Source organism: Equus caballus, chromosome 10 (genome assembly GCF_041296265.1).
Source record: "Equus caballus isolate H_3958 breed thoroughbred chromosome 10, TB-T2T, whole genome shotgun sequence".
Taxonomy (NCBI): domain Eukaryota; kingdom Metazoa; phylum Chordata; class Mammalia; order Perissodactyla; family Equidae; genus Equus; species Equus caballus.
In genome coordinates, this window is record NC_091693.1 from 9,534,280 (window position 1) to 9,556,378 (window position 22,099).

Genomic DNA, 22,099 nt, shown 5'->3' on the forward strand with positions numbered 1-22,099 from the left:
GGCGTGGGGTACCCGAGTGGGAAGGGGAGGGTGGAAGCTTCCGTGAGGCTCGGGTGGGCTTTAGGTGTTCGAGGGAGGAGCCGAGGCAGAGGTGTTTCCTGCAATGGGGTGGATGCAGGGTGTCTGAAGGGGGTGGCAGAGGGCAGGGCTTCTTGGGGGGTTGGGGTCAGATCTAGGTCTCTAAGGGGTGTGGGTGTTTAGACCAGGGGCAGGGGGTGCGCCAGCTCAGCCCCGCCTCACATCTCCCCACCCCCCACCCCCAGAATGTGCCCCCCGATCTGGCCATCTGTTGCTTCGTCCTGGAGCAGTCTCTGTCGGTCCGAGCCCTGCAGGAGATGCTGGCCAACACGGTGGAGGCCGGAGTGGAGGTGAGGCTCCCGCTCCTGCGGGCGGGGCCCTGGGGCCAGGATGGCCCGGGGGACCTGGGGCTCGTTTACCATCTGATCTTCTTCCTCTTTCTGCCCCGCCCCCAACAGGCCCTCAATTTGGATAAGTGGGTAGGTCTGGCCTCGGGTGTCACCTGTCCTTCCCACCTCTCCTGACCCCAGGTCCGCCTCTTGGGCCCACATCCTGCACACAGGGGCTGGAGTCCCCCCACCCCGGGTGTCAGGAGCTGTGGAGCCCAGAACAGGCCCGGCAGGAAGGCAGGAAGGAAGGAGGTGGGGGCTTCAGAGCCCCCGTCCCCCCCACCTGCTCCTTTCTCCTCTTTCCCATCCTTTCCCTCAGCCCCGATCCCAGCTCTTCTCCGCATGGGACCTCTCCCCTCCCCTCCCCCACCCCCACTGTGGGTCCCCTCCGGTCCAGGAGTGGGTCCGCCATGTGATCAAGTGGCCTCATCACATGGCCCCCTCAGAGCATGGGCATGTGAGAGCTGGGATGGGAGGCATGATGCCATCAGGCGACCGGGCATCGCCCCCACAAAGAGGGGCTGGGTGTCCTCGTGCTCGGTGTGTGTGGCAGCCCAGGACGGGTCCCCACGGGTGATGCTCAAATATTTAACAATGAGTTAGTCTGTACCAGGGCACACTGCCTGCAGCTCAGCCGTGTTATGACAGGTTAGAGGTGGGGGGGGGGGTTGAAATCCATGGGACACGAGATACTAGGGCGCCCCCAAGTGTCCCCAGATACCCAAAGGAGCGGTCCAAACTCCCTGAGTGACTCTGGGGCCTGGTGAACGAGGTGAAGGAGGCAGGGAGGACAGAGTGGGCTTTGGGAAATATAAAATACCCCATCCACAGGCTTCTCAGCCCCTGCTTCCACGAGTGGGGAAACTGAGGCAGAGAATCTGTTGCAGTCTGAGCTGAGGCTTCCTTGCGGCCAGGCCTGAGCATGGTATTTTGTGGGGAGCATATTCCCACCTGGGAGAGGCCAGATGTCTTGGGGGGTCTGTGCTGACTCTGTGCCCTCCCTCCCCCTACAGTCGTCCCAGGGCGGGGGACACAGGACACTGCTGTACGGCCATGCCATCCTGCTGCGGCATGCGCACAGCGGCATGGTGAGTGCACCAGCGGGGGGCGGCGCAGGGAGGGGGCAGGGAGCGCAGAGCCTGCTGGGAGGAGACTGACACCCCCCCTCCCCCCACTCCACAACCCTAGTATCTGAGCTGCCTCACCACCTCCCGCTCCATGACTGACAAGCTGGCCTTCGACGTGGGACTGCAGGAGGATGCAATAGGTGCAGGGGCACGGGGATGCCCTAGGGGCAGGGATGGGGGGCGGTGAGGCAGAGTTGGTGGCAGCAATAGGAGAACGGTGGGCAGAGGGCTCAGTGGCAGGGAAAGCCCTGGGGACGAGCTTTCTGGGCAGCCAGCATCCTGACACTCCTTTCGCCCCCATAGGAGAGGCCTGTTGGTGGACGACGCACCCAGCCTCCAAGCAGAGGTCAGAAGGAGAAAAGGTCCGCGTCGGGGATGACCTCATCCTCGTTAGTGTCTCCTCCGAGCGCTACCTGGTGAGCAATCCCCCGCCTCCCCCATCAGGGCTCCTGCTGCCCCCAGGGCTTGGGGCTCCCCGTCAGCCCATCTCCTCATCAGGTTTGCCTGTTCTCCGGCCCCAACTTCCTGACTCCCAATTTCCAGGTTCCTGACTCCGACATCAACTTCTGGTTTCTGACCCCCATTTCCCATTTCCTGATCTGTGACCTCTAATTTTTGGTCTCCCGTCTGCCTGTTTCCTGGCTTCCACCCCTGCTTTCTGGCCTCTGACTCTGGAACTATTGCCCCCCACCCCACTGTCTCTGATCGCCACATTCCGGGGGCCCCCAGCACCTGTCGACGGCCAGTGGGGAGCTCCAGGTTGACGCCTCCTTCATGCAGACACTGTGGAACATGAACCCCATCTGCTCTGGCTGCGAAGAAGGTGAGGCCCCAGGCCTCCGGCCCCTAAACTGGGACCCCCCAAAAGACCTCCTACATTGTCCCTCAGATGTGTCCAAGCTGAGCCTTGTACCTCAGACCCCAAATTGTGACCTTCGCACTTGGATCTCAGCTGACCCCCAATCCAGAACCCTGGAGCCCAGATCCCAAACCTGAGACTCAGCGTTAGACTCCCAAACTCAGACCCCAAACCAAGACCCCTCATTCAGGCCCCAAACCTCAGCCAACCAGCTTCAGACCCCCAACTTTAACCTCCAGTCTCCAAAATCATCTCCCAGATTCAGACCCTAGGCTGAGCCCCCAAAGCATGAGCCCCGAACTTCGGCTCCCCCCAAACCTCAGAGCCCTGAGCCAGATGCACTCTGAGACTCAAACCATGGACCCCAAAACTCAGAACCACCAGCTTCCAACTCCACAGCTCAGATCTCTCCAGACTCAGGCCCCAAAGCTCAGACTTCCAAACTGTAGACCACCTCAGACCCCCAAATCACCCTCAAACTTCAGACCCCAACTTCAGACCCAGCCAACACACCTCTAAACCCAGACCCCACATCCCTGGAACTCAGACCCCCACATCAGGGAACATTAGACACAACCGTCTGACTCAACCTTCCAAATTCGAACTCAGACCCCCCTACCCGCCAGCCCCAGCCCTGCATGCTCACACCCCCAAACTTAGATCCCCAGCCTCAGCCCCCAAATCTCAGTGCCCCACTTCAGGCCCAGACTCAGCCCAAACCTCAGACTACCCCTTCTTACCCTGACACTCACATTCTCAACTGCAGACCCGCCTATCCAACCCCCAGCCTCCCGCAGGGGAGAAGCAGGGCCCCCTGACTCCACTTTGGTCCTGGGCTTTCAGGGGCTCCAGCCCCAGGGTGACCACCTCCTCTTGCTTCTCTCCAGGCTATGTGACCGGGGGCCACGTCCTCCGCCTCTTTCACGGACACATGGATGAGTGTCTGACCATTTCGCCTGCTGACAGTGACGACCAGCGCAGGTCAGGCTGGGGACAGGAGGGCCTGGGGGCTGGGGATGGGGGCTGGGAGGGGGCAAAGGTCAGCTGGGGCGTTATGAGGGAGGTTGGGGATCTGGGGGGCTGCAGCCTGAACCCCTGACCTCACTCCCTCCCTCCTGTGTCCCCAGACTTGTCCACTATGAGGGGGGCGCTGTGTGCACCCATGCCCGCTCCCTCTGGAGACTGGAGCCACTGAGAATCAGGTATGGGGGGGGGGGCGTGGAGCTGGGCTGGGAGAGCGGGTTGGGGCCCCTAGGGGGCCTGGAAGGAGAGAGAGGGTTTGAAGGAAGATCTGAGGAAGATACTGGAGGGTTTTGTTGGAAAATCTAGGGAGCCTAAGAGAATGACAAAGGTCCTCAGGGTTCTAGAAGCCTGGAGGAAAAGGAGGTCTTAGGGGATGGTGGGGGCCCCTGAGGGGGTCCCTAGTGAAAATGTGGGGAGTGGAGGAGGAGAAAATGAAGGGTCTGGGAAAACTGGGGGCACTGAGCCATCTGGGGAGCCCCAAGGAAGCTGTGAGGGCCTGAGAGGATTGGGGTTCCTAAAAGAGGACTGGGGGTCCTAAGAAAGATCGGAGGGTCCCAAGGGAGATTTGGACCAAGACTGTGGTGTCCGTGGGAGGACTGGGGGTCCTCTGACCCCTCACCCTCACCCTCCGCAGCTGGAGCGGGAGCCATCTGCGCTGGGGCCAGCCACTGCGCATCCGGCACGTCACCACCGGGCGGTACCTGGCGCTCACCGAGGACCAGGGCCTGATGGTGGTTGATGCCAGCAAGGCTCACACCAAGGCCACCTCCTTCTGCTTCCGCGTCTCCAAGGTCAGCGGCGTCAGGGTGCCTTCCCCCATCCCGAGCCCCAAATCCCACTGCAGCCCCCCCTGCAGTCTCCCGGTGGTGCTCCCCCGTTAAACGCACAGGCAGGGGAGGCTGACCAGTGTCCCCTGTCCCTGCAGGAGAAGCTGGATATGGGCCCCAAACGAGACGTGGAGGGCATGGGCCCCCCGGAGATCAAGTACGGGGAGTCGCTGTGCTTTGTGCAGCATGTGGCCTCGGGCCTGTGGCTCACCTATGCTGCCCCGGACCATAAGGCCCTGCGGCTCGGCGTGCTCAAGAAGAAGGTGGGTGCCTAGCAGGGGCAGGGGTGGGGGAAGGCAGGGGAGGAAGCGGGCCGGGGGGAGGTCGTGCTTGAGCTTTCACGAATTTGAGGATGGGGCCGAGAGGAAGATGGAGACTGGGGAAGAAATTGAGATTGAGAGAGAGAGGCAAAAAGAGGGATATATATGGGGGGGGGGGTGCGGGGAGGAGGGAAAGAGAGGAAGGGGAGGGAGGAAGGCAGAGAGAGATAGAGACAGGGAAAGGCAGAGGCAAAATGATATGAACAGAAAATAGAGAAAGATAGACACAGAGAGGCAGAGATGGAAAAGACAGAGAAAGACAGACAGAGAGAGAAAAAGACAGATAGTGACAGACTGAGGGTCACATTCAACAAATTACTGAGTACCTAAGTGGTTCTGGATGTGTGTGTGGAAAAATAGGCGAGCTATACAGACCTGTTCCCTGCCCTCCCAGTGCTCAGACATGGCGAATAAACTGCCTTTAATGCAGTACATAGTCATACAGCTACTTTTGACAAAGGGAAGAGCATGTGCAAAGGCCCTGAGGTTGGAATGAGGTTGGATCCAGTTTGGCAGGAAAGAGTGAGTGAGGGGTGAGTTGTGGGAGATGAGGACAGAGAGGGGATGGCAGCAGATTGTGTGGGGCCTTGTGAACCATGAGGAGGGTCCTGGCTTTTACCCTGCTGAGATGGAGCCACAAGGGCATTTTGAGCAAGCCAGGGAGGTGACCTGAGTCAGGTTCTCAGGGTCCTTAACTGCTTATGGGAATAGCCCGTGGGGGGCAGAGCTGAAGTAGGGAGACCAGGAAGGAAATTGCTGCAATGGTACAGCGGGGAGGTGACAGTGGACTGGGTGGGACTGTGGAGTGGAAGGTGGCGGATTCTGGTTGTATTTTGACGCTGGAGTCAACAGGATTTTCTGACAGATTAGATACAGGGTAAGAGAGACAAGGGTTGAGGATGACTTTTTCCCTGAGCAACTGGAAGGATGGAAGTGCCATTAACCGAGTCGGGGAGAGTGAAGCATCAGCTCAAGGGGACAGAGCCCTGAAGTTTTACCCCCAATGCCTAGAACAGAGCCGCTCCATAGACGCGCTGAGTGAATGAGTGGGAAGACCAGGGAGGCACCCGTTTGTGAAAATAAGGCCTGCAGTTGGATACATGAGCAGAACATGTGGGTCTGGGCCAGACGGGGAGACGCGGGAGGCATCAGCAGGTGGATGGCATTCCAGCCCGGGGACTGGGTGGGGCTCTGGGAGGTCAGCTCAGGGGGAAGCCGGCAGCCAGGATGGTCTCACCTCCCAGAAAGGTGATCAGGCGGTCTATCTGGGACCTGTTTGGGGTGCCGTTAGAACTTTCGGTGGGGGGGGATGTTACAGGAGTAGATACAAGTGGAGAGGATGCAGCCTGAGACAGACAACAGGCAAAACAGGGAGAGACAGAGAGAGACAGAGAGAGAGGGAAAGAGAGAGAGAGAATGAAAACCACAGAGACAGATAAAGAGGGAGAGGAGGAAGGGGCACTGGAAGAGAGATTCGGTGGGGGAGGGGGCAGCTTTGGGGATAGAGTCTGGGGGGCATGGCCCTGGGTGGCAGGGCCCCCTCCTGACTTCTCTGACCCCCCACTGCCAGGCCATGCTGCACCAGGAAGGCCACATGGACGATGCCCTTTCGCTGACCCGCTGCCAGCACGAGGAGTCCCAGGCTGCCCGCATGATTTACAGCACCGCTGGCCTCTACAACCAGTTCATCAAGTGAGCCACCGCCCACTCTGTGCGGGTGCCAGGCCACCCCTGGACCCCAGGCTCCTGGCGTTCATGCACCTGATCCCTTTAATCTCTCCTCTGACAGCCACACCCCCGTCTAACATACACAAGACCCCTAACCTCTAACCTCTAACCTCTATACTCTTGACTCCTAATCTAACCTCGACAGCTATGGTCCTGACCCATCGCCACCCAACTTCCACACCCCTGGCACCCAGACCCTTGACCCTGGACCTCCCCAGCCCTGTCTCTTTCTTCCAAGAACCCCTGTGCCTACACAGGCGTGAGTCCCAGTCCCAGTCCTGCCCTTGGCCACTGGGTGACCTCGGGCCAGTGCCTTCTCTCTCCGTGTCTCAGTCTCCCGCTCTGTTGTGTCTGTGGGAGTCCTGCGGGGACCAGGGTGGGTACTCGCCAGCGCATCCCCGACATCCAGCGCTCCCGGCCCCCTGCTGACCAGGGTGCGGTCCCCGCAGGGGCCTGGACAGCTTCAGCGGAAAGCCGCGGGGCTCTGGGCCGCCGGCCGGCACGGCGCTGCCCATCGAGGGCGTCATCCTGAGCCTGCAGGACCTCATCGGCTACATGGAGCCGCCCTCCGAGGAGCTGCAGCACGAGGAGAAGCAGAGCAAGCTGCGCAGCCTGCGCAACCGCCAGAGCCTCTTCCAGGAGGAGGTGGGGCCGTGGCCAGGGAGGGGCGGGGCCTGTGGGCGCAGGGGCGGGGCCTGCGGGAGGGGCGGGGCCGCGATGTCGGGGGCGGAGCCTCCAGGAGTGGCGGGGCGGGGCCTGAGGGACCTGGGAAGTAGTGATCTGAGAGGAGTGGGGCTGGTGGAGGGCCTCGAGGAGGAACCCCGGCCTGTGCTACCAGGCGGTGGCGCCGCAGGAACGGGGACAAGTGGGGGGGGCGGGGCCCTTAGGGGGCGGGACTGTGGTTGTGGGCGGAGCCTTGATGAGGGGCGGGGCGCGTGGTGGAGCAGGGGCGGGGCCTGTGAGAGAGATGGAGCTGGAGCGATGAGACGGGGCCAGCCTTGTTCCCTCACATGGAAGAGGGGCGGGGCCTAGTGAAGTTCAAGGCCAAAGAGAAGGCAAGGACTGGGGAGAAGTCAGAACAGGAGCGAAGTGAGGCTGCGAGACTCAGGGGGCGGTGTCTCTGGGGGCGGGCCTGGGGGTGGGCAGACAGAAGGAGAACAGGGCATGGAGGAGAGAGGCAGGCCCAGAGGTGGGTCTTCAGGCGTCAGGGAGGGCAGCGCAGGGAGGGACCTCAGCGGGGGTCAGGGGCTGGGAGTCTGTGTGTTACCAGAGCAGGAAGGGAAGAGATGTTGGGGGCTCCGCTCAGCTCCAGGTCTGAGTGGGAGGGGCCGAGGGGCTGGGAGGAGGGGCTGCACAAAGGTCGGAGGGTCTGACGTCTCCACAGGGTGATAAGGGTACATGTTCATTTAAAGGCCTCCAACTTGGCCCTCCCTTCTCTCCAGGGACTCCCAGCCTGATGGGGGGAGGCCGACCCAGAAAGGATAATAGTAACAGTAACAAAACTTCCTTATGGAATGGAATTAGTGTATGCAAAGTGCTTAGAACAGGCCCAGCGCGTAGTGGATGCTATACGAGTGCTAGTAGTAGTTATTATCACCTTGAACTCAGCCCTTACTAGGTGTTAAGGGCGCTGTCTACGTGGCATCCTCCCCATCACCCCATGGGGGCTTGTAGTTCCCATTTTACAGATGGGTCACTGAAGCACAGAGAGATGAAATAACAGTCATCTACACAACAAATATGCTGGGGATACAGCTGTCAACAAAACAGACGGACATCCCTGCCCTTCTGGAGCTGACATGGGGGGAAGGGTCGATGATCAATAAAATAAATAAGTAAATTATATGGTATATTAGATGATGAAAAGTGCTAAGGAGAAAAATAAAGCAGGGCCCTGGCAGGGAGTGGTGGGGTTACTGCAATCGAAAACAGCGTGGTCAGGGAGGGTGACCTGAGGGAAGAGGGGGAGCCAGGTGGACACCTGGGGCAGGGAGATGGGGGGGCTAGAGGGACAACCGAGTGCAGAGGCCATGAGGTGGGGGTGTGCTGAGCAGGTTCCAGAATAGGAGGAGGCCAGGGCGACTGGTGCCGTGTGAGCCTAGAGGAGGAGAGGGGGGATATGAAGGCAGACAGGCGACAAGGGCCAGGCTCTGGTGAGGACTTACCCTTTGGGAGCCACGGGAGGGTTAGGTCTTCTAAAGTCACAACTAGTTGGTGGCAGAGGCAGTCTGTGTGACTCCAACCTTGCTGTGCCCGCTGCCGTGATGCTCTGCCTCTGGTGCTAGTCAAAACTCAGTTACACCGTTGCCATCAAAGTCAGGATGTCGGTTATCCCCAACAGAGAGGGCTGTGTGATGCGGAGGGGCACCCAGGGAGTCTGCATGGCTGGCCACGTTCTCCTTCTTGACCTGGGTCATGGTTACACAGATGTTCCTTATATTTGTTACGTCATATACATTTGCTCCTTATTATTCGCAGATTCTGTCCTTGCAAATCTGCCTACCTGCTAAACCTTGTTTGTAGCGCCCCAAATCAATACTTGCAACACGTCTGTGGTCATTTGCGGACGTGTGCAGAGTGGCCAAGGATTTGAGTCCTCTGATGTGTATGTTTCCAGCTGAGGCTGAACAAGGCAACACTCTGCCTTCTCGGTTCAGCTCTCCAGATGTAAACAAGTGTCCTATTCATGGTCTGTTCAGCGCCACACTTTTTGCATTTTTGTGCTTTTTGCTGATTCCACTGTTTAAAATGGCCCCTGAGCATAGCGGTGAAGTGCTGCTAGTGTCCCTAAGTGTAAGGAGGCTGTGATGTGCCTCCCAGAGAAAATGTGTGTGTCAGATCAGCATCGTTCAGGCTCAGTTACAGTGCTGTTGGCTGTGAATTTAACGTTAATGAATCAGCACTATATGTAGTAAGTAAGTGTCTTTAAACAGAAACGCACGTAAAACGAGGGTGTGTATTGATTGACTGGTGAAAATGTGAGCAGAGACCCACAGGAACTGTCAGTATGTCCCCTGGGAGCCGTGGTTCCTAGTCACTGATTCAGTGTTCCCAGGGACTTTATAAATCTAAGTACCACGAATAATGACAACTGGCAGAATGTGTTTTATGTGCTTTTCTGTATGTCTGTGATAGTTCACAACAAAGGGAGACAAAAGACTAAAATGTAAAAAAGCAAGGGGCAAGTGAGAAAATCTCTCTGATGGGTGGTGCGGAGAGTGAACTGGGCCAGTTGGAATGAGGAGGGGGCTGCTTGGAAGTGGAAAGGATGGAGAGAGAACTGCTGGAAAGAGAAGCGTGAATTCGGTCCTGATGTTAATAAGGATGTGTTGTGTGGGGGGCAGAGGCAGACAGGACAATGTGGGGAGCTGAGGAGGACAGGAGGGTGATGGGAGCGCAGGGGACACGGAGCTAATGGCGCTGGCTTAGGTCTAGGGACACACAGTTGCTCGTTGTTAAAGGCATGTGAACTAGCAAATCCAAGAAGACAAGGAAGGGAGGGCCTGGGACTCTGTGGTGAGCCCCCGGTTTTCCTCACCCAGGGGATGCTGGCCCTGGTCCTGAATTGCATCGACCGCCTAAATGTCTACACTACTGCTGCCCACTTTGCCGAATTTGCAGGGGAGGAGGCAGCCGAGTCCTGGAAAGAGATTGTGAACCTGCTGTATGAACTTCTGGGTAAGGGGCCCCAAGTCCTGACGCTGCCTAGAGCACCCTAGGTCCCCGGTCCCACTGGTCTGACCCCTCTTTCCACCCTCAGCCTCTCTGATCCGTGGCAATCGCACCAACTGTGCCCTCTTCTCCAACAACTTGGACTGGCTGGTCAGCAAGCTGGATCGGCTGGAGGCCTCATCCGGTAGGAGGACCCAGAGGGAGGGGACAGGGACTTGGGACTTGGGGGAGGGGAGGGCCGCAGCCACCTCCTCTCTCACTCTGCTCCCTGGCCAGGGATCCTGGAGGTGCTGTACTGTGTCCTGATCGAGAGCCCCGAGGTCCTGAACATCATCCAAGAGAACCACATCAAGTCCATCATCTCCCTCCTGGACAAGCATGGGCGGAACCACAAGGTCGGCTCTTCACCCGCCTCTCATCCCCCAAACTCTGAACCCTGACCCCTCCCCATTCCCTCACTCCCCTCCGCCATCTCATCTCTCACCTGGATTCTCTCCCACATGCTTCCGTCTCAACCCAAGGGTCTCAAACTCATGGTTCTTAAGCGGATTCGGGGCCACAGATGTGTTTCGTTAGATCTCTGAAATCTTTTTTGAATTTTCCAATCTCATAGCCTTTGGGTGGGCTGCGTATGTATACGCTCCCCAGTTTGCCACAGGTCCTACTGGTCCCCATTGCATTGTCTCACCACTTCACGTGTTTACATTATCCACCTGGCCCCTGGAGACCCCAGTTTGCAACCCCTGCTGATGTCCAGTCTCATCCTTGCCCCGTGCTCTCTCACTGACCCCACCCTTTCATGCTTCTGCCTCATATGGCCCCCAGCCTTTCACTTGACCTTTCTCTTTGACCCTTGACCTTTCTCTGTGATCCCTCACCTCCCACTCACTACCTTCTCTCAGTCAAAATCTCCATCTCCTACCCTGATGCATCGTCCTTTACCTCCCACCCTGAGCCTCCCTGTGCCCTCATACCCTGTGCCCTCATACCCTGACCTCTGACCTTGACCTCCAGGTCCTGGACGTGCTGTGTTCCCTGTGTGTGTGCAATGGCGTGGCCGTGCGCTCCAACCAAGATCTCATTACCGAGAACTTGCTCCCTGGCCGCGAGCTTCTGCTGCAGACAAACCTCATCAACTATGTCACCAGGTCTGGCTCCTACCTCCGGACCCCAGCCTGACCTCACCCTGACCCCAGAACTCAGACCTCTCAACCCTGTCCCTGACTCAGGGACTCCATGCCCAGGTGGATGTCCCTTCCTCCATCTCCCACCCCAGGACTTAGTGCCCAGTCCTCACAGATGTCCGCTGTCCCCCAGCTCCGGCCGGCTCCCCACTCTTGTTCCCTCCCTGCTCCATTTCTGCCGCTGTCTGCTCCTCTCCCTCTTTCTCTCTTCCTCCCCCTCTCTCCTCTTTGTCTCTCTCTCCATTTCTCTCTCTCTCACTTTCTCCTCCATCTCTTTTTCCCTGTCTCTCTCCTATCTCTCTTTGCCTTTTGATGTCTCTCTGTCCCTGTTTTCTCTCCGTCTCTTACTCTCTGTCTCCATGTCTCTGCCTTTCTTTTTTTCCGGTGTGTGTACCTCTTTCTCCCCTCCCCGCCACCAGCTTGGCCCTCCTCTCCATCTCTCCCTCATCCGCTCTCCTGTCCCATCTCTTCTGCAGCATCCGCCCCAACATCTTCGTGGGCCGAGCAGAGGGCACCACGCAGTATGGCAAATGGTACTTTGAAGTGATGGTGGACGAGGTGGCTCCATTCCTGACAGCTCAGGCCACCCACCTGCGGGTGGGCTGGGCCCTCACCGAGGGCTACAGCCCCTACCCCGGGGGCGGCGAGGGCTGGGGCGGCAATGGGGTCGGCGATGACCTCTATTCCTACGGCTTCGATGGGCTGCATCTCTGGACAGGTACCTGGACCCTTCTGGCGGACCCTCAACTTTAACTCTTGATCCCAGAATTTCCAGGATTCTTATCACACACTTTGGGGATCTTGGGATCCTGACCCCCAAACCAGGCCGACTTTTGACCTCTAATTCCTCATTTCCCAAGACCCTAGCCCTAGAGCTTCCAGAAATGTGCCCCCAACACATTTCTTCATAGCCTCCAGAACTCTGACCCCACAAGATGTAGGATCTCTGACCCTAGAAATGCCAGAAAACAGCCCAGATTATTATGACCTCTAATCTTTGACTTCTGACCCCAAAGGTTCCAGGATTCTAACTGTAGGGCGACTTTAATCTCTGATCCCATAGCTCTCAGGATCCTAACCTCAGGGGAACCTTGACCTCTGCCCCTAATCTCAGAGCTACAGGACCCTCCACGGGAACACTTGACCTTAGGGACTCACACCCCATAGATCCTCTAATATCTGCCCCTTGTCTATTGAGACCACTGATTCCATGGGACCTCTGACTTCTGACCCCTCCCTGGTGACCCTGGTGCAGGACACGTGGCACGCCTGGTGACTTACCCGGGGCAGCACCTCCTGGCCCCTGAGGACGTGGTCAGCTGCTGCCTGGACCTCAGCGTGCCGTCCATCTCCTTCCGCATCAATGGCTGTCCCGTGCAGGGCGTCTTTGAGGCCTTCAACCTTGACGGGCTCTTCTTCCCTGTGGTCAGCTTCTCGGCTGGTGTCAAGTAAGGATTTGTCCCTGTCCCCAGACCTGGGACTGTCCTGAGACAGCTTCCCCAGTCACTCCGGGGCCTCCTCTGAGGCTAAGACCCAGAAGCCCACCCTCACACCCTTATGTGAAGGTCCCAGTGACCTCTACATGATCCCAGACATTTTCAGTGTCCTTCCAATGACCCAGACCCTCCCAATGACCTCACTTTCTCCCCAACCCCATGTCCTTCCAATGACTTCCAAGTGTCCCCCAAATTTCACAATGACCTTCTAATAACCCCAGACTCTCCCAGTGACTCTGTGCCATTCCAATGACTTCCAAATGACTCCAGAATCTGACAATGACCTTCTAATGACTGCAGACCCCCCTAAGGACCCCCCGATGATCTGGGACCGTCCCAATGACTCCATGCTCTTAATAGCTTCTCAGTGATGCCCGCACCTCCCGATCATCTTCCTGTGGCTCCATAATCTCCCAGGGACCCCTCAATGACTGCAGTTATTTCAAAGACCTCTTAGTAACTCAGTCTGTCCCAGTGACCCCAAGCTCTGTGAATGACTTCCCGATCATTCAGGGACGATTACGGTTGTCTCACAATTACACGAGACTCTTGGTGCCTTCCAAAGGAACTTCTTGGTCTCCCCCAAACCTGCCAATGTCCCCAAATGCTCTGTTGACCCAGGGTCTCCTCCCGAGGGCCTTCCCAGGACCTCGCATTAATTCTGCAGTGGCCCCACACTTTCCTCTTTTCATCCTCCCATGATTCCCATTGGCCTCAGACATCCTCTTTGAACTTAGACTTTTCTTCCTGACTCCTAAATGACCTCCGTGACCCCATGACTGCCCAGTGACCTCAGGTCTCCCCAGAACCTTCCACTGATCCCAGGATTGCTCCCTTACCCCCCTGAGCACAGACTCTGCCCTGTGAACTGCCTCACCGTTGGCCCCCCCTCCCGTCCAGGGTGCGGTTCCTCCTTGGTGGGCGCCATGGCGAATTCAAGTTCCTCCCTCCCCCTGGCTATGCCCCGTGCCATGAGGCTGTGCTCCCGAGAGAGCGACTCCATCTGGAACCCATCAAGGAGTATCGGCGAGAGGGCCCCCGGGGGCCCCATCTGGTGGGCCCCAGCCGCTGCCTCTCACACACTGACTTTGTGCCCTGCCCCGTGGACACTGTGCAGGTACTGCCTGCCCTGCAAGGGTTTCCTGGGGAGGCAGACTCTCCTAGGAGTCAGGGAGGTGGGGAGCTGAGCTGGAAGTTGGGGACCTTGTGCTTTAACAGATGGGGAAACTGAGGCAGAGAGGAGGTAAGGGACTCGATCAAGGGAGAATCCCAGTTTAGCCTCCTCAAGAAAGTACTATTATTGCCTCCAATTTACAGTTGAGGAAAGCAAGGCCCAGAGAGGTTAAGCAACCTGTGCAGGTCACACAGCTGATCTGAACTCAGGCCATCTGATCCCAAAGCCTGTGATGTTACCCAGTGCTATGTGTCAGACATTTCTTCTATTCCAGCCGCTCCCACTTTCATTATCCCAGCCTGAACTCCCCACCTTCCCCCCAGGCATGTCCCCATAGGAGAGGCTATAGTGTTTAGGGGCCTGACTACAAGGTCCACTATGGGCACTCTGTGCCTCAGTTTCCTCATCTGTGAGGAAGGTTAGATGAATTAAATCATGCGAAGCACTGTCCTGAGTAAATAGTGAGTACTCGATACAGTTACTGTATTGTAACATTATCTCGGGGGTGAACTTGCCAGCCCCCTGTAGCCAGGCCAGAGCCCCAGGCCTCCTTCTGGATGCCTCCCCCCGCCCCCCCAGCCCGTCAGCCTCATGGGCTGTCACTCGGCTTCCTGCACATCCCTCCCACCTCTCCTCTCCTCCCCATGGCCGGCCTTGGCCCAACCATTATCTCTTGCCTGCAGACCACGAACAGTGTAAACATTTATTAGGCACCTACTGTGTGCCAGCCATTTCTATAAACTGTACGACATTTAGTGGTTTATGGAAATGATTGCACTGAATCCTCAGAGGTCAGTATTACGAGTTAATATTGCTCTGATCCTCATCGCACAGAGAGGAAAAGAGACTCATCCATTCATTCAGCAAACATTTCTGGAGCTTCTCCTCTGGGCCTGGCTCCGGGCTGGGCAGGGCTGAGCAAGTGGTGGAGACAGAGGTAGCCCCAGGCCCTGCCCCGTGGAGCTCCCGGTCCACAGGGGGAGACAGGCCCATTCCCAAAGAATTCCTTAGTTCTGGTAATGGGAGGTCCCTATTTAGCTGGGTGTCAACCCTGAGAGCAGGGCTGCGGGATGGCAGGAAAGGTCCAGAGAGCACGTGAGGGGCCCTGTCCTGGCCCATAGATGTTCTCAGGACGAGGGGTCATGGCACAGGCTAGAGGGGCCTCAGGGACCTCACGACTGTCCCCCCTCCCCCAGATTGTCCTGCCTCCCCATCTGGAGCGTATTCGGGAGAAGCTGGCAGAAAACATCCACGAACTCTGGGCGCTGACCCGCATCGAGCAGGGCTGGACCTATGGCCCGGTGAGGGGCTGCCCGCAGCACGAGCGGGTCAGGCTAGACCTGCTGTGGGAGGAGTGAGATGGGCTCACTGGCGGGGAGGGGCCGGTGGCGGGGGAAGGGACTTTAGGGCACCAGGGGGGACCTTGGTTTTCCAGAGGCAGAACTACGGGTTGGAGGTCAGAGGCCATAGCGTGGGAGTGTTGGGGGGAGGGAAGGGGACCCGAGGAGTTGACTCTGGGGTTTCCCCAGGTTCGGGATGACAACAAGAGGCTGCACCCGTGTCTGGTCAACTTCCACAGCCTCCCGGAGCCCGAGCGGAATTACAACCTGCAGATGTCGGGGGAGACGCTCAAGTGAGGGGGCACCGGGGAATGCGGGCTGGGGGCAGGCCAGGAGAGACAGGGACTGAGAGAGACAGTGAGAGAGACAAGAAGGGAAACAGAGAGAGGGAGACAGAGACTGTGAGGCAGAAGCTGACAGACAGTGAGAAAGAGAGACGGAGGCAGAAAGAGATGGGAGAGAAGCAGACAGGAAAAGATGGACGGAGTCAAAGAGATACAGAGACAAAGAGACAGGGAAAGACGGGAGTCCGAGAGACAGAGACCCAGAGAGAGATGGGGACAAAGACACGCAGAAAGTCAAAGAGACCCAGAGTCAGAGATGACAGGAGCAGAGGGGGAAGGGGAGCCCAGGCTGGGGGAGACAGGGCCAGGGGCAGGGAGGCTGTGGCGGGCATGACCCTGTCCCCTGTCCCCGTCCAGAACCCTGCTGGCACTGGGCTGCCACGTGGGCATGGCAGATGAGAAGGCGGAGGACAACCTGAAGAAGACGAAGCTCCCCAAGACGTGAGTGTGGGTGGCCCGGGGCCCATCTGGGAACAGAATCCAGGCTGGGGGTGCTGTGGTGAAGGCTGGGGCAGTCAAGGGGTCTTGTGGGGAGATTGAGGTCGGAGATGAAGGGGCCGCGGGTTAGGGTGAAGGTCATAGGGGCAGGGGGCAGGCTCTGGAGTCAGTAGGGAGGGCCCTGGGGCGGTGTCAGGATGGCTGAATTGGGAGTTCCAGAGAGAGTGGGAGCGAGTCAGGACCCGGGGCCAGGGCCTGCCGTGGAGCCAGGGAGAATGAAAGCAGTGGTAATATCTCTGACTTAGTGGCACGGGGCCCACGGAAAAGGGTGAGAGTTATTGGAGGTGTAAGTGAGAGACCCTAAAATTACAGGTGAGAGGTCAGAGGTGAGAGGTCCTGGGCACAGAAGCTGGGGTTCAGAGTGAAGGACTCCAAAGCCAGGAGTCTGCAGTGATAGGATTCTGGGGTCAGAGGTAAGAAACCTCAAGGTTAGCAGTGAGAGGCCAGAGAATTCCAGGGTCCGAGAGGAGGCTCCCAAAATCAGGATGAAGGGGTCACAGAGGCCAGAGGTCAGTGAAGTCAAAGCCCTTGCTAAGGTCACAGGATCCTGGGGTCAGAGGTCAGGTATCTCCAAGCTTCTTTGAGGGAGTTGTAGAACCCTGATGTCAGACATCAAAGGCCAGAAATTCCAAAGCTCAGAGTGAAGGATCCTGGGATCCTGGGGCAAGGGTCGGGAGTCGGGGATCCCACAGCACAGAGTCCAGAGCGGAGGGGGGTCTCATCCCACGGAGCCCCACCACCCCGCAGGTACATGATGAGCAACGGGTACAAGCCGGCACCGCTGGACCTGAGCCACGTGCGGCTCACACCAGCGCAGACGACACTGGTGGACCGGCTGGCAGAGAACGGGCACAATGTGTGGGCGCGAGACCGCGTGGCCCAGGGCTGGAGCTACAGCTCGGTGCAGGACATCCCCGCACGCCGAAACCCACGCCTTGTGCCCTATCGTCTGCTGGATGAGGCCACCAAGCGCAGCAACCGGGACAGCCTCTGCCAGGCCGTGCGCACCCTGCTGGGCTATGGCTACAACATCGAGCCGCCCGACCAGGAGCCCAGTGAGTGCCGACTTCTGGGCCTGACCCCGACTCCTAGCCCGACCTGGACTCAAACCCTGACCCCTGATCTCTGACCCAACTCAGCACCTCAATGGGCTACATCTGCACCACTGACCCCCTCCCCCCAACCCTGACCCTTACTCTGACCCCAACCTCGAACCCGATCTTGACCACTGACCTTGACCCAACTCAAGCCCTGCCAGGGCTATGGCTATAACACTGAGCAGCCAGGCCAGGGGCCCAGTGAGCATTCACCCTGACCCCTGACTCCAAATCCTGACCCCTAGTGATGACCCCTAACCCCTGACCTCTGGACTATGGAGCCACCCAACTAAGGACTCAGAGAGCCTCTAATCTTTACCCCTAACCTGACCCCTGACCTATCACTGACTTGATCCCAGCCTTGACCCCTAACCCTGGCTCTGGTCCTCAATCTTCAATTTCTCAACTCCTGGCCCCAACCCCGATTTCTATCCCCTCCCTGCCCCTGACTCTGACCCCTCTCCCTGATCCTGCTCTCAATCTGTGCTTCTAAACGTCGACCTTAATCTTGACTCTTTTTTTTTTTTTTTTTTAAAGATTGGCACCTGGGTTAACAACTGTTGCCAATCTTTTTTTTATTTTTTTTCTGCTTTATCTCCCCAAACCCCCCCTGTACGCAGTTGTATATCTTAGTTGCACGTCCTTCTAGTTGTGGGATGTGGGATGCCGCCTCAGCATGGCCTGACGAGCGGTGCCATGTCCGCGCCCAGGATCCAAACGCTGGGCCACCGCAGCGGAGCGTGCGAACTTAACCACTTAGCCACAGAGCCGGCCCCTTAATCTTGACTCTTAACCCCAGACCATGACCTTGACTGACCTAACTTTCTCCCTCTGTGTCTGTGTCAGCATCTCTTCTCAGAGAGCTCTGACTGCCAGAGACACGGGGGGAGGACTCTCCCCCAGTAGAAACCTCCTACCTCTCTGACTAGTCTGAGATTCCCCAATTCTTCTTCTCTAACGCCAAGAAATTGTCCCTCTTCCCCCAAGGCCCTTACCTTCTCTGGCCTCTCCCACCACCCCTTCAATGTCTTGGGATCCACATTCCCCGCAGCCTCTGACTCTGCCTGGCCCCATTTGTAGGTCTGGTGGAGAGCCAGTCTCGTTGGGACCGGGTGCGCATCTTCCGGGCAGAGAAATCCTATGCGGTGCAGAGTGGCCGCTGGTACTTCGAATTCGAGGCGGTCACCACAGGCGAGATGCGAGTGGGCTGGGCGAGGCCTGAGCTGAGGCCTGACGTGGAGCTGGGAGCTGATGAGCTGGCCTATGTCTTCAACGGGCACCGCGTGGGTACCCCACTGCGCTCTGCTCTGCCAGGCCTCGTGGTCCCTCCCCCAGCTCATACACTCCATCCCTGCCTCTATCTGTGCCTCACGGTGTCCACCCATCCCTGCATCTACCTTACCATCCATCCATCCATCCATCCATCCTTCCCTCTCTCTCTGTCCATGGATATCCATCCGTCATCCATCTCTCTACTCAACCATCCATCTGTCCATTCATCTATTCACAAATCCAACCATCCACCCACCTACCCATCCATCTATTCACCTGTCCAGATAATCACTTAGCCATCTACTCTTCCATCTAGTTACTAACTTATTTGTTAGTTCAGCCATTCGTTTATTTAACCAATTTGTGACTTCATTTATCTATCCAATAATTTAATGCATGCATCCATCAATTCATCTATTTATCCATCCATCCATCCATTTGTCTGTATATACTTTCTTCCTGCCCTGCATCAACCCATATAGACTCTCAGCTTTCATTTCATTCTTCCATCCAGCCATACACTCAGCTTCCCATCCATCCATCTCATCACCCGCTCATTTACTCCAGGGGCACCTGGGTCTATAGAGATCTGTACAGGGGACGTGATAGGCTCGTTTTTCCTTTCCATCTCTCTACTTGCTGGAGATACAGAGATTAGTAGAAGTGAAAGCATGAAAGCCTATCCTTTACATTCCAAGGATCATGGATGCAAATGCGGGGAAAGATGAAGGACACTGTGGGGGTGACCCCTCTCCTGTCCCACATGCCCCGGACCTGATGCCTTGCGTGTATGTCTTTTCGCGTCTCTCCTTGCTGCCGTCTCTCTCCATTTCTCCATGTGTCTCTCCCACACCGAGCCCTCCCTGTGCCTCCTCACAGGGCCAGCGCTGGCACTTGGGCAGTGAACCATTTGGGCGTCCCTGGCAGCCGGGTGATGTCGTGGGCTGCATGATCGACCTCACAGAGAACACCATCATCTTCACCCTCAACGGCGAGATCCTCATGTCCGATTCAGGCTCCGAAACAGCCTTCCGGGATATTGAGATTGGCGATGGTGAGGGCTGGCCTCGCGGCCCCCGAGACCCCTTCATATGCCCTTTCTGGTTGTCCTCCATCTCCTCTGACCCTACACCGCCCCCTGCAGCCTCCTCTCCCCTCCCTTCCTTCCACAGTGCGCCCTCCCCACGCTGCCCCTGCCCCGCCCACCTATCCTCACCCCCGCCCATCCCTCCCCTCCCCCCAGGATTCCTGCCTGTCTGCAGCCTGGGGCCTGGCCAGGTGGGCCACCTGAACCTGGGCCAGGACGTGAGCTCCCTGCGGTTCTTTACCATCTGCGGCCTCCAGGAAGGCTTTGAGCCATTCGCCATCAACATGCAGCGCCCGGTCACCACCTGGTTCAGCAAGAGCCTTCCGCAATTTGAGGCCGTGCCCCTTGAGCACCCCCACTATGAGGTGAGGACCGACCCCACTCGATACCCTCTGATGTGCCTCCAAACCTCGATCTCCCCACAGTTCTCTCCCCTGAGTTTCTCCTTTCCTCCTGGGTTAGCCCGCAAACCGCGCAGAAGGGATGTCAGGATAATGGGCTCCCGGGGCTGTCTTTTAGCATTTAACTTTGGCAAACCACAACCTTTCTGGGCTCCAGCTACCTCACCTATAAAATGGGGAAAGGGAGAAAAGAGAAGCTGGGTTAAGTGACTCCAATGGAAATTTCCAGTCCTTATAACTATCTGATCCTAAAACAAGGTTTGAAGAAATATAAATCCCTGGGGACATTTTGGCACCTTCCTTACTCATTGTTTTCTGTGTGTATATGTTTTTTGTTTATTTGTTTTTAGTAGCTCTTTATTAATCTGAGCATCCTAATTTTTAGACTCTAGTGTCTTTTCTTCCCCAACGTTGAAAAGTCTGGGTCAGACTCAGACATAAACGCCCCCACATACACAACGTGACTTCCCTCAACTTGGGAAGAATTTGAACTCTATGTGACTGAGCCTCAGTGGGCATTTTAGAATCAGACCTGTGGACTTTGGGCAAGTGACTCTGTCTTCCTGAGCCTCAGTTTCCCCATCCAGGGCATCGTTCGCATCCAGCACTCACATAATCTCTTTTTCTCTTTTCTGAATCATTTGAGTAAGCTGGAGCCAGCGTGCCTCTTTACCCCTCAGTATTTCAATGCGCATCCTTCAAAACCGGCTGTGCTCTCATGGAACTGCACGCAGTGCAGTCATGGACATCAGGAAATTTCACATTGACACACACTATTTCCTAATTCGCAATCCATAGTCAAGCTTTGTTAATTGTGGCAATAAGGTCCCTTTTTATTTTTCCAGCCCAGGATCCAATCCAGGATTACAAGTTGCATTTAGTGGTTGTGTCCCCTTAGTTTTCAAAGTAGAATGTTTCTGAGTCTTTGTCTTTCGTGATATCAATATTTTTTTAAGAGTACAGGTCATTTTTTTGGAGTACGGTCCTCAGTTTGGGTTTGTCCGATGTTCCCTCCTGATCGGGCTCGGGTCACACATATTCGGCAGGGATGCCCCAGAAGTGAGGCCGTGCCCTGCTTGACGCAAGGGCTCAGTTGGCACATGGTGTCGCCATGTCTGATGCTGATTACGTCAACTTTGACGATTTGGTTAAGGTGGAGTCTGCCAGGTTTCTCACTGTAACGTTTCTTTTTCTTTCTTTCATAAGTAATTTGTGGGGAGGGGTAAGAACAGGTAAAAATGGAAGGGTTTTAAGCAGGGAGATGTCCAGTTCAGCTTTGAGTTTTGGACGGTCCCTCTGGACACTGGATTGTAGGAGGTGAGAGTGGAGGCAGACAGACCAGGGAGGTGGCTGGGGAGGGAGAGGACGGCAGAGCAGACACGAACCTCCGAGTCCATCCCACAGTCAGATGGCGTCCTCAACCCAAAGAACGGAATGCCAGACAGCAGTGGGAAGGCAGAAACGGACCTACACACAACCACGCGGATGAATCTCACAGACCCAGTGTTGAGTAAAAGAAGCCAGACCCAAAAGAGCATGTCCTGTGGGAAGCCATTCATAGAAAGTTCAAGAACAGGCAAAGCAAATCGATGGTGTGATAAATCAGGAGGTGTTACCGTGAAAGAATAACTCAGGGACATTTGGTCACTTTGCACACAGTCACAGGAGGGAGTCGGTCAGTAGACCGTGGTCAAGGAGCAGGGGCACGCAGTGCCTCCTCGATAAGAGAGGAGGGAGAAGGGAGAGGACAAGGCCCTGAGGACAGTCTGGGAACAGCCAATCTTGGTGGCACAGTTTTGGGGTGAATTCATTGGCTCGAGAGGAGCGCAGAGGTCTGTCTTGACAATGGGTCACTGAGGAGGGGAGTCAAAGCAAGCGAACCACTCCAGTTGTTTCTGGAGTCTCCAGAAAACTTTTGAGAGTCCGTCTTTGCAGTGCACAGGCCAGGCATCTGTCCCTCTGTCAGCCCGTGTCCCGTATTTAGGCCAGGTCGGTGCATTTCTGTGTCAGAATCTTCACTGGCTTTGAGAGGGTATTGACTAAGTGGGCACCGAGGGGCCCCTGGGGGGCTTGGTTGTGCTCTGTATCTCCATCTGGGTGCTGAGCACACGGGCGTGTTCACTCTGAAAACTCAGCAAGCTGTGCCCTTAGGATGTGTGCGTTTTTCTGAGCATTGTATTTCCACAAGTTTAACAAAAATTCATCTGGGAGCCTTTACAAAACTCTGACCCTTATGGGCTGCT

The 22,099-nt window shown here is 56.7% G+C and overlaps 1 protein-coding gene across 4 annotated transcripts in view; it reads left to right on the forward strand.

Moving 5' to 3' along the window:
- Positions 1-22,099, forward strand: part of RYR1 (ryanodine receptor 1) — a 106,386-nt gene that overhangs the window by 5,550 nt on the left and 78,737 nt on the right. For all 4 annotated transcript variants that reach the window (XM_023649662.2, XM_070224377.1, XM_023649663.2 and 1 more), the window contains exons 3-27: positions 264-368; positions 1,421-1,495; positions 1,596-1,674; positions 1,838-1,950; positions 2,264-2,357; positions 3,281-3,374; positions 3,521-3,595; positions 4,051-4,207; positions 4,342-4,506; positions 6,134-6,255; positions 6,741-6,936; positions 9,834-9,969; positions 10,052-10,147; positions 10,240-10,358; positions 10,978-11,111; positions 11,624-11,865; positions 12,403-12,595; positions 13,544-13,760; positions 15,014-15,118; positions 15,347-15,450; positions 15,859-15,942; positions 16,747-17,054; positions 18,177-18,379; positions 19,248-19,422; positions 19,612-19,820. In XM_023649662.2, coding sequence (XP_023505430.2) covers positions 264-368; positions 1,421-1,495; positions 1,596-1,674; positions 1,838-1,950; positions 2,264-2,357; positions 3,281-3,374; positions 3,521-3,595; positions 4,051-4,207; positions 4,342-4,506; positions 6,134-6,255; positions 6,741-6,936; positions 9,834-9,969; positions 10,052-10,147; positions 10,240-10,358; positions 10,978-11,111; positions 11,624-11,865; positions 12,403-12,595; positions 13,544-13,760; positions 15,014-15,118; positions 15,347-15,450; positions 15,859-15,942; positions 16,747-17,054; positions 18,177-18,379; positions 19,248-19,422; positions 19,612-19,820 — 3,600 coding nt within the window. The remainder of the gene's footprint in view (positions 1-263; positions 369-1,420; positions 1,496-1,595; positions 1,675-1,837; positions 1,951-2,263; positions 2,358-3,280; positions 3,375-3,520; positions 3,596-4,050; positions 4,208-4,341; positions 4,507-6,133; positions 6,256-6,740; positions 6,937-9,833; positions 9,970-10,051; positions 10,148-10,239; positions 10,359-10,977; positions 11,112-11,623; positions 11,866-12,402; positions 12,596-13,543; positions 13,761-15,013; positions 15,119-15,346; positions 15,451-15,858; positions 15,943-16,746; positions 17,055-18,176; positions 18,380-19,247; positions 19,423-19,611; positions 19,821-22,099) is intronic.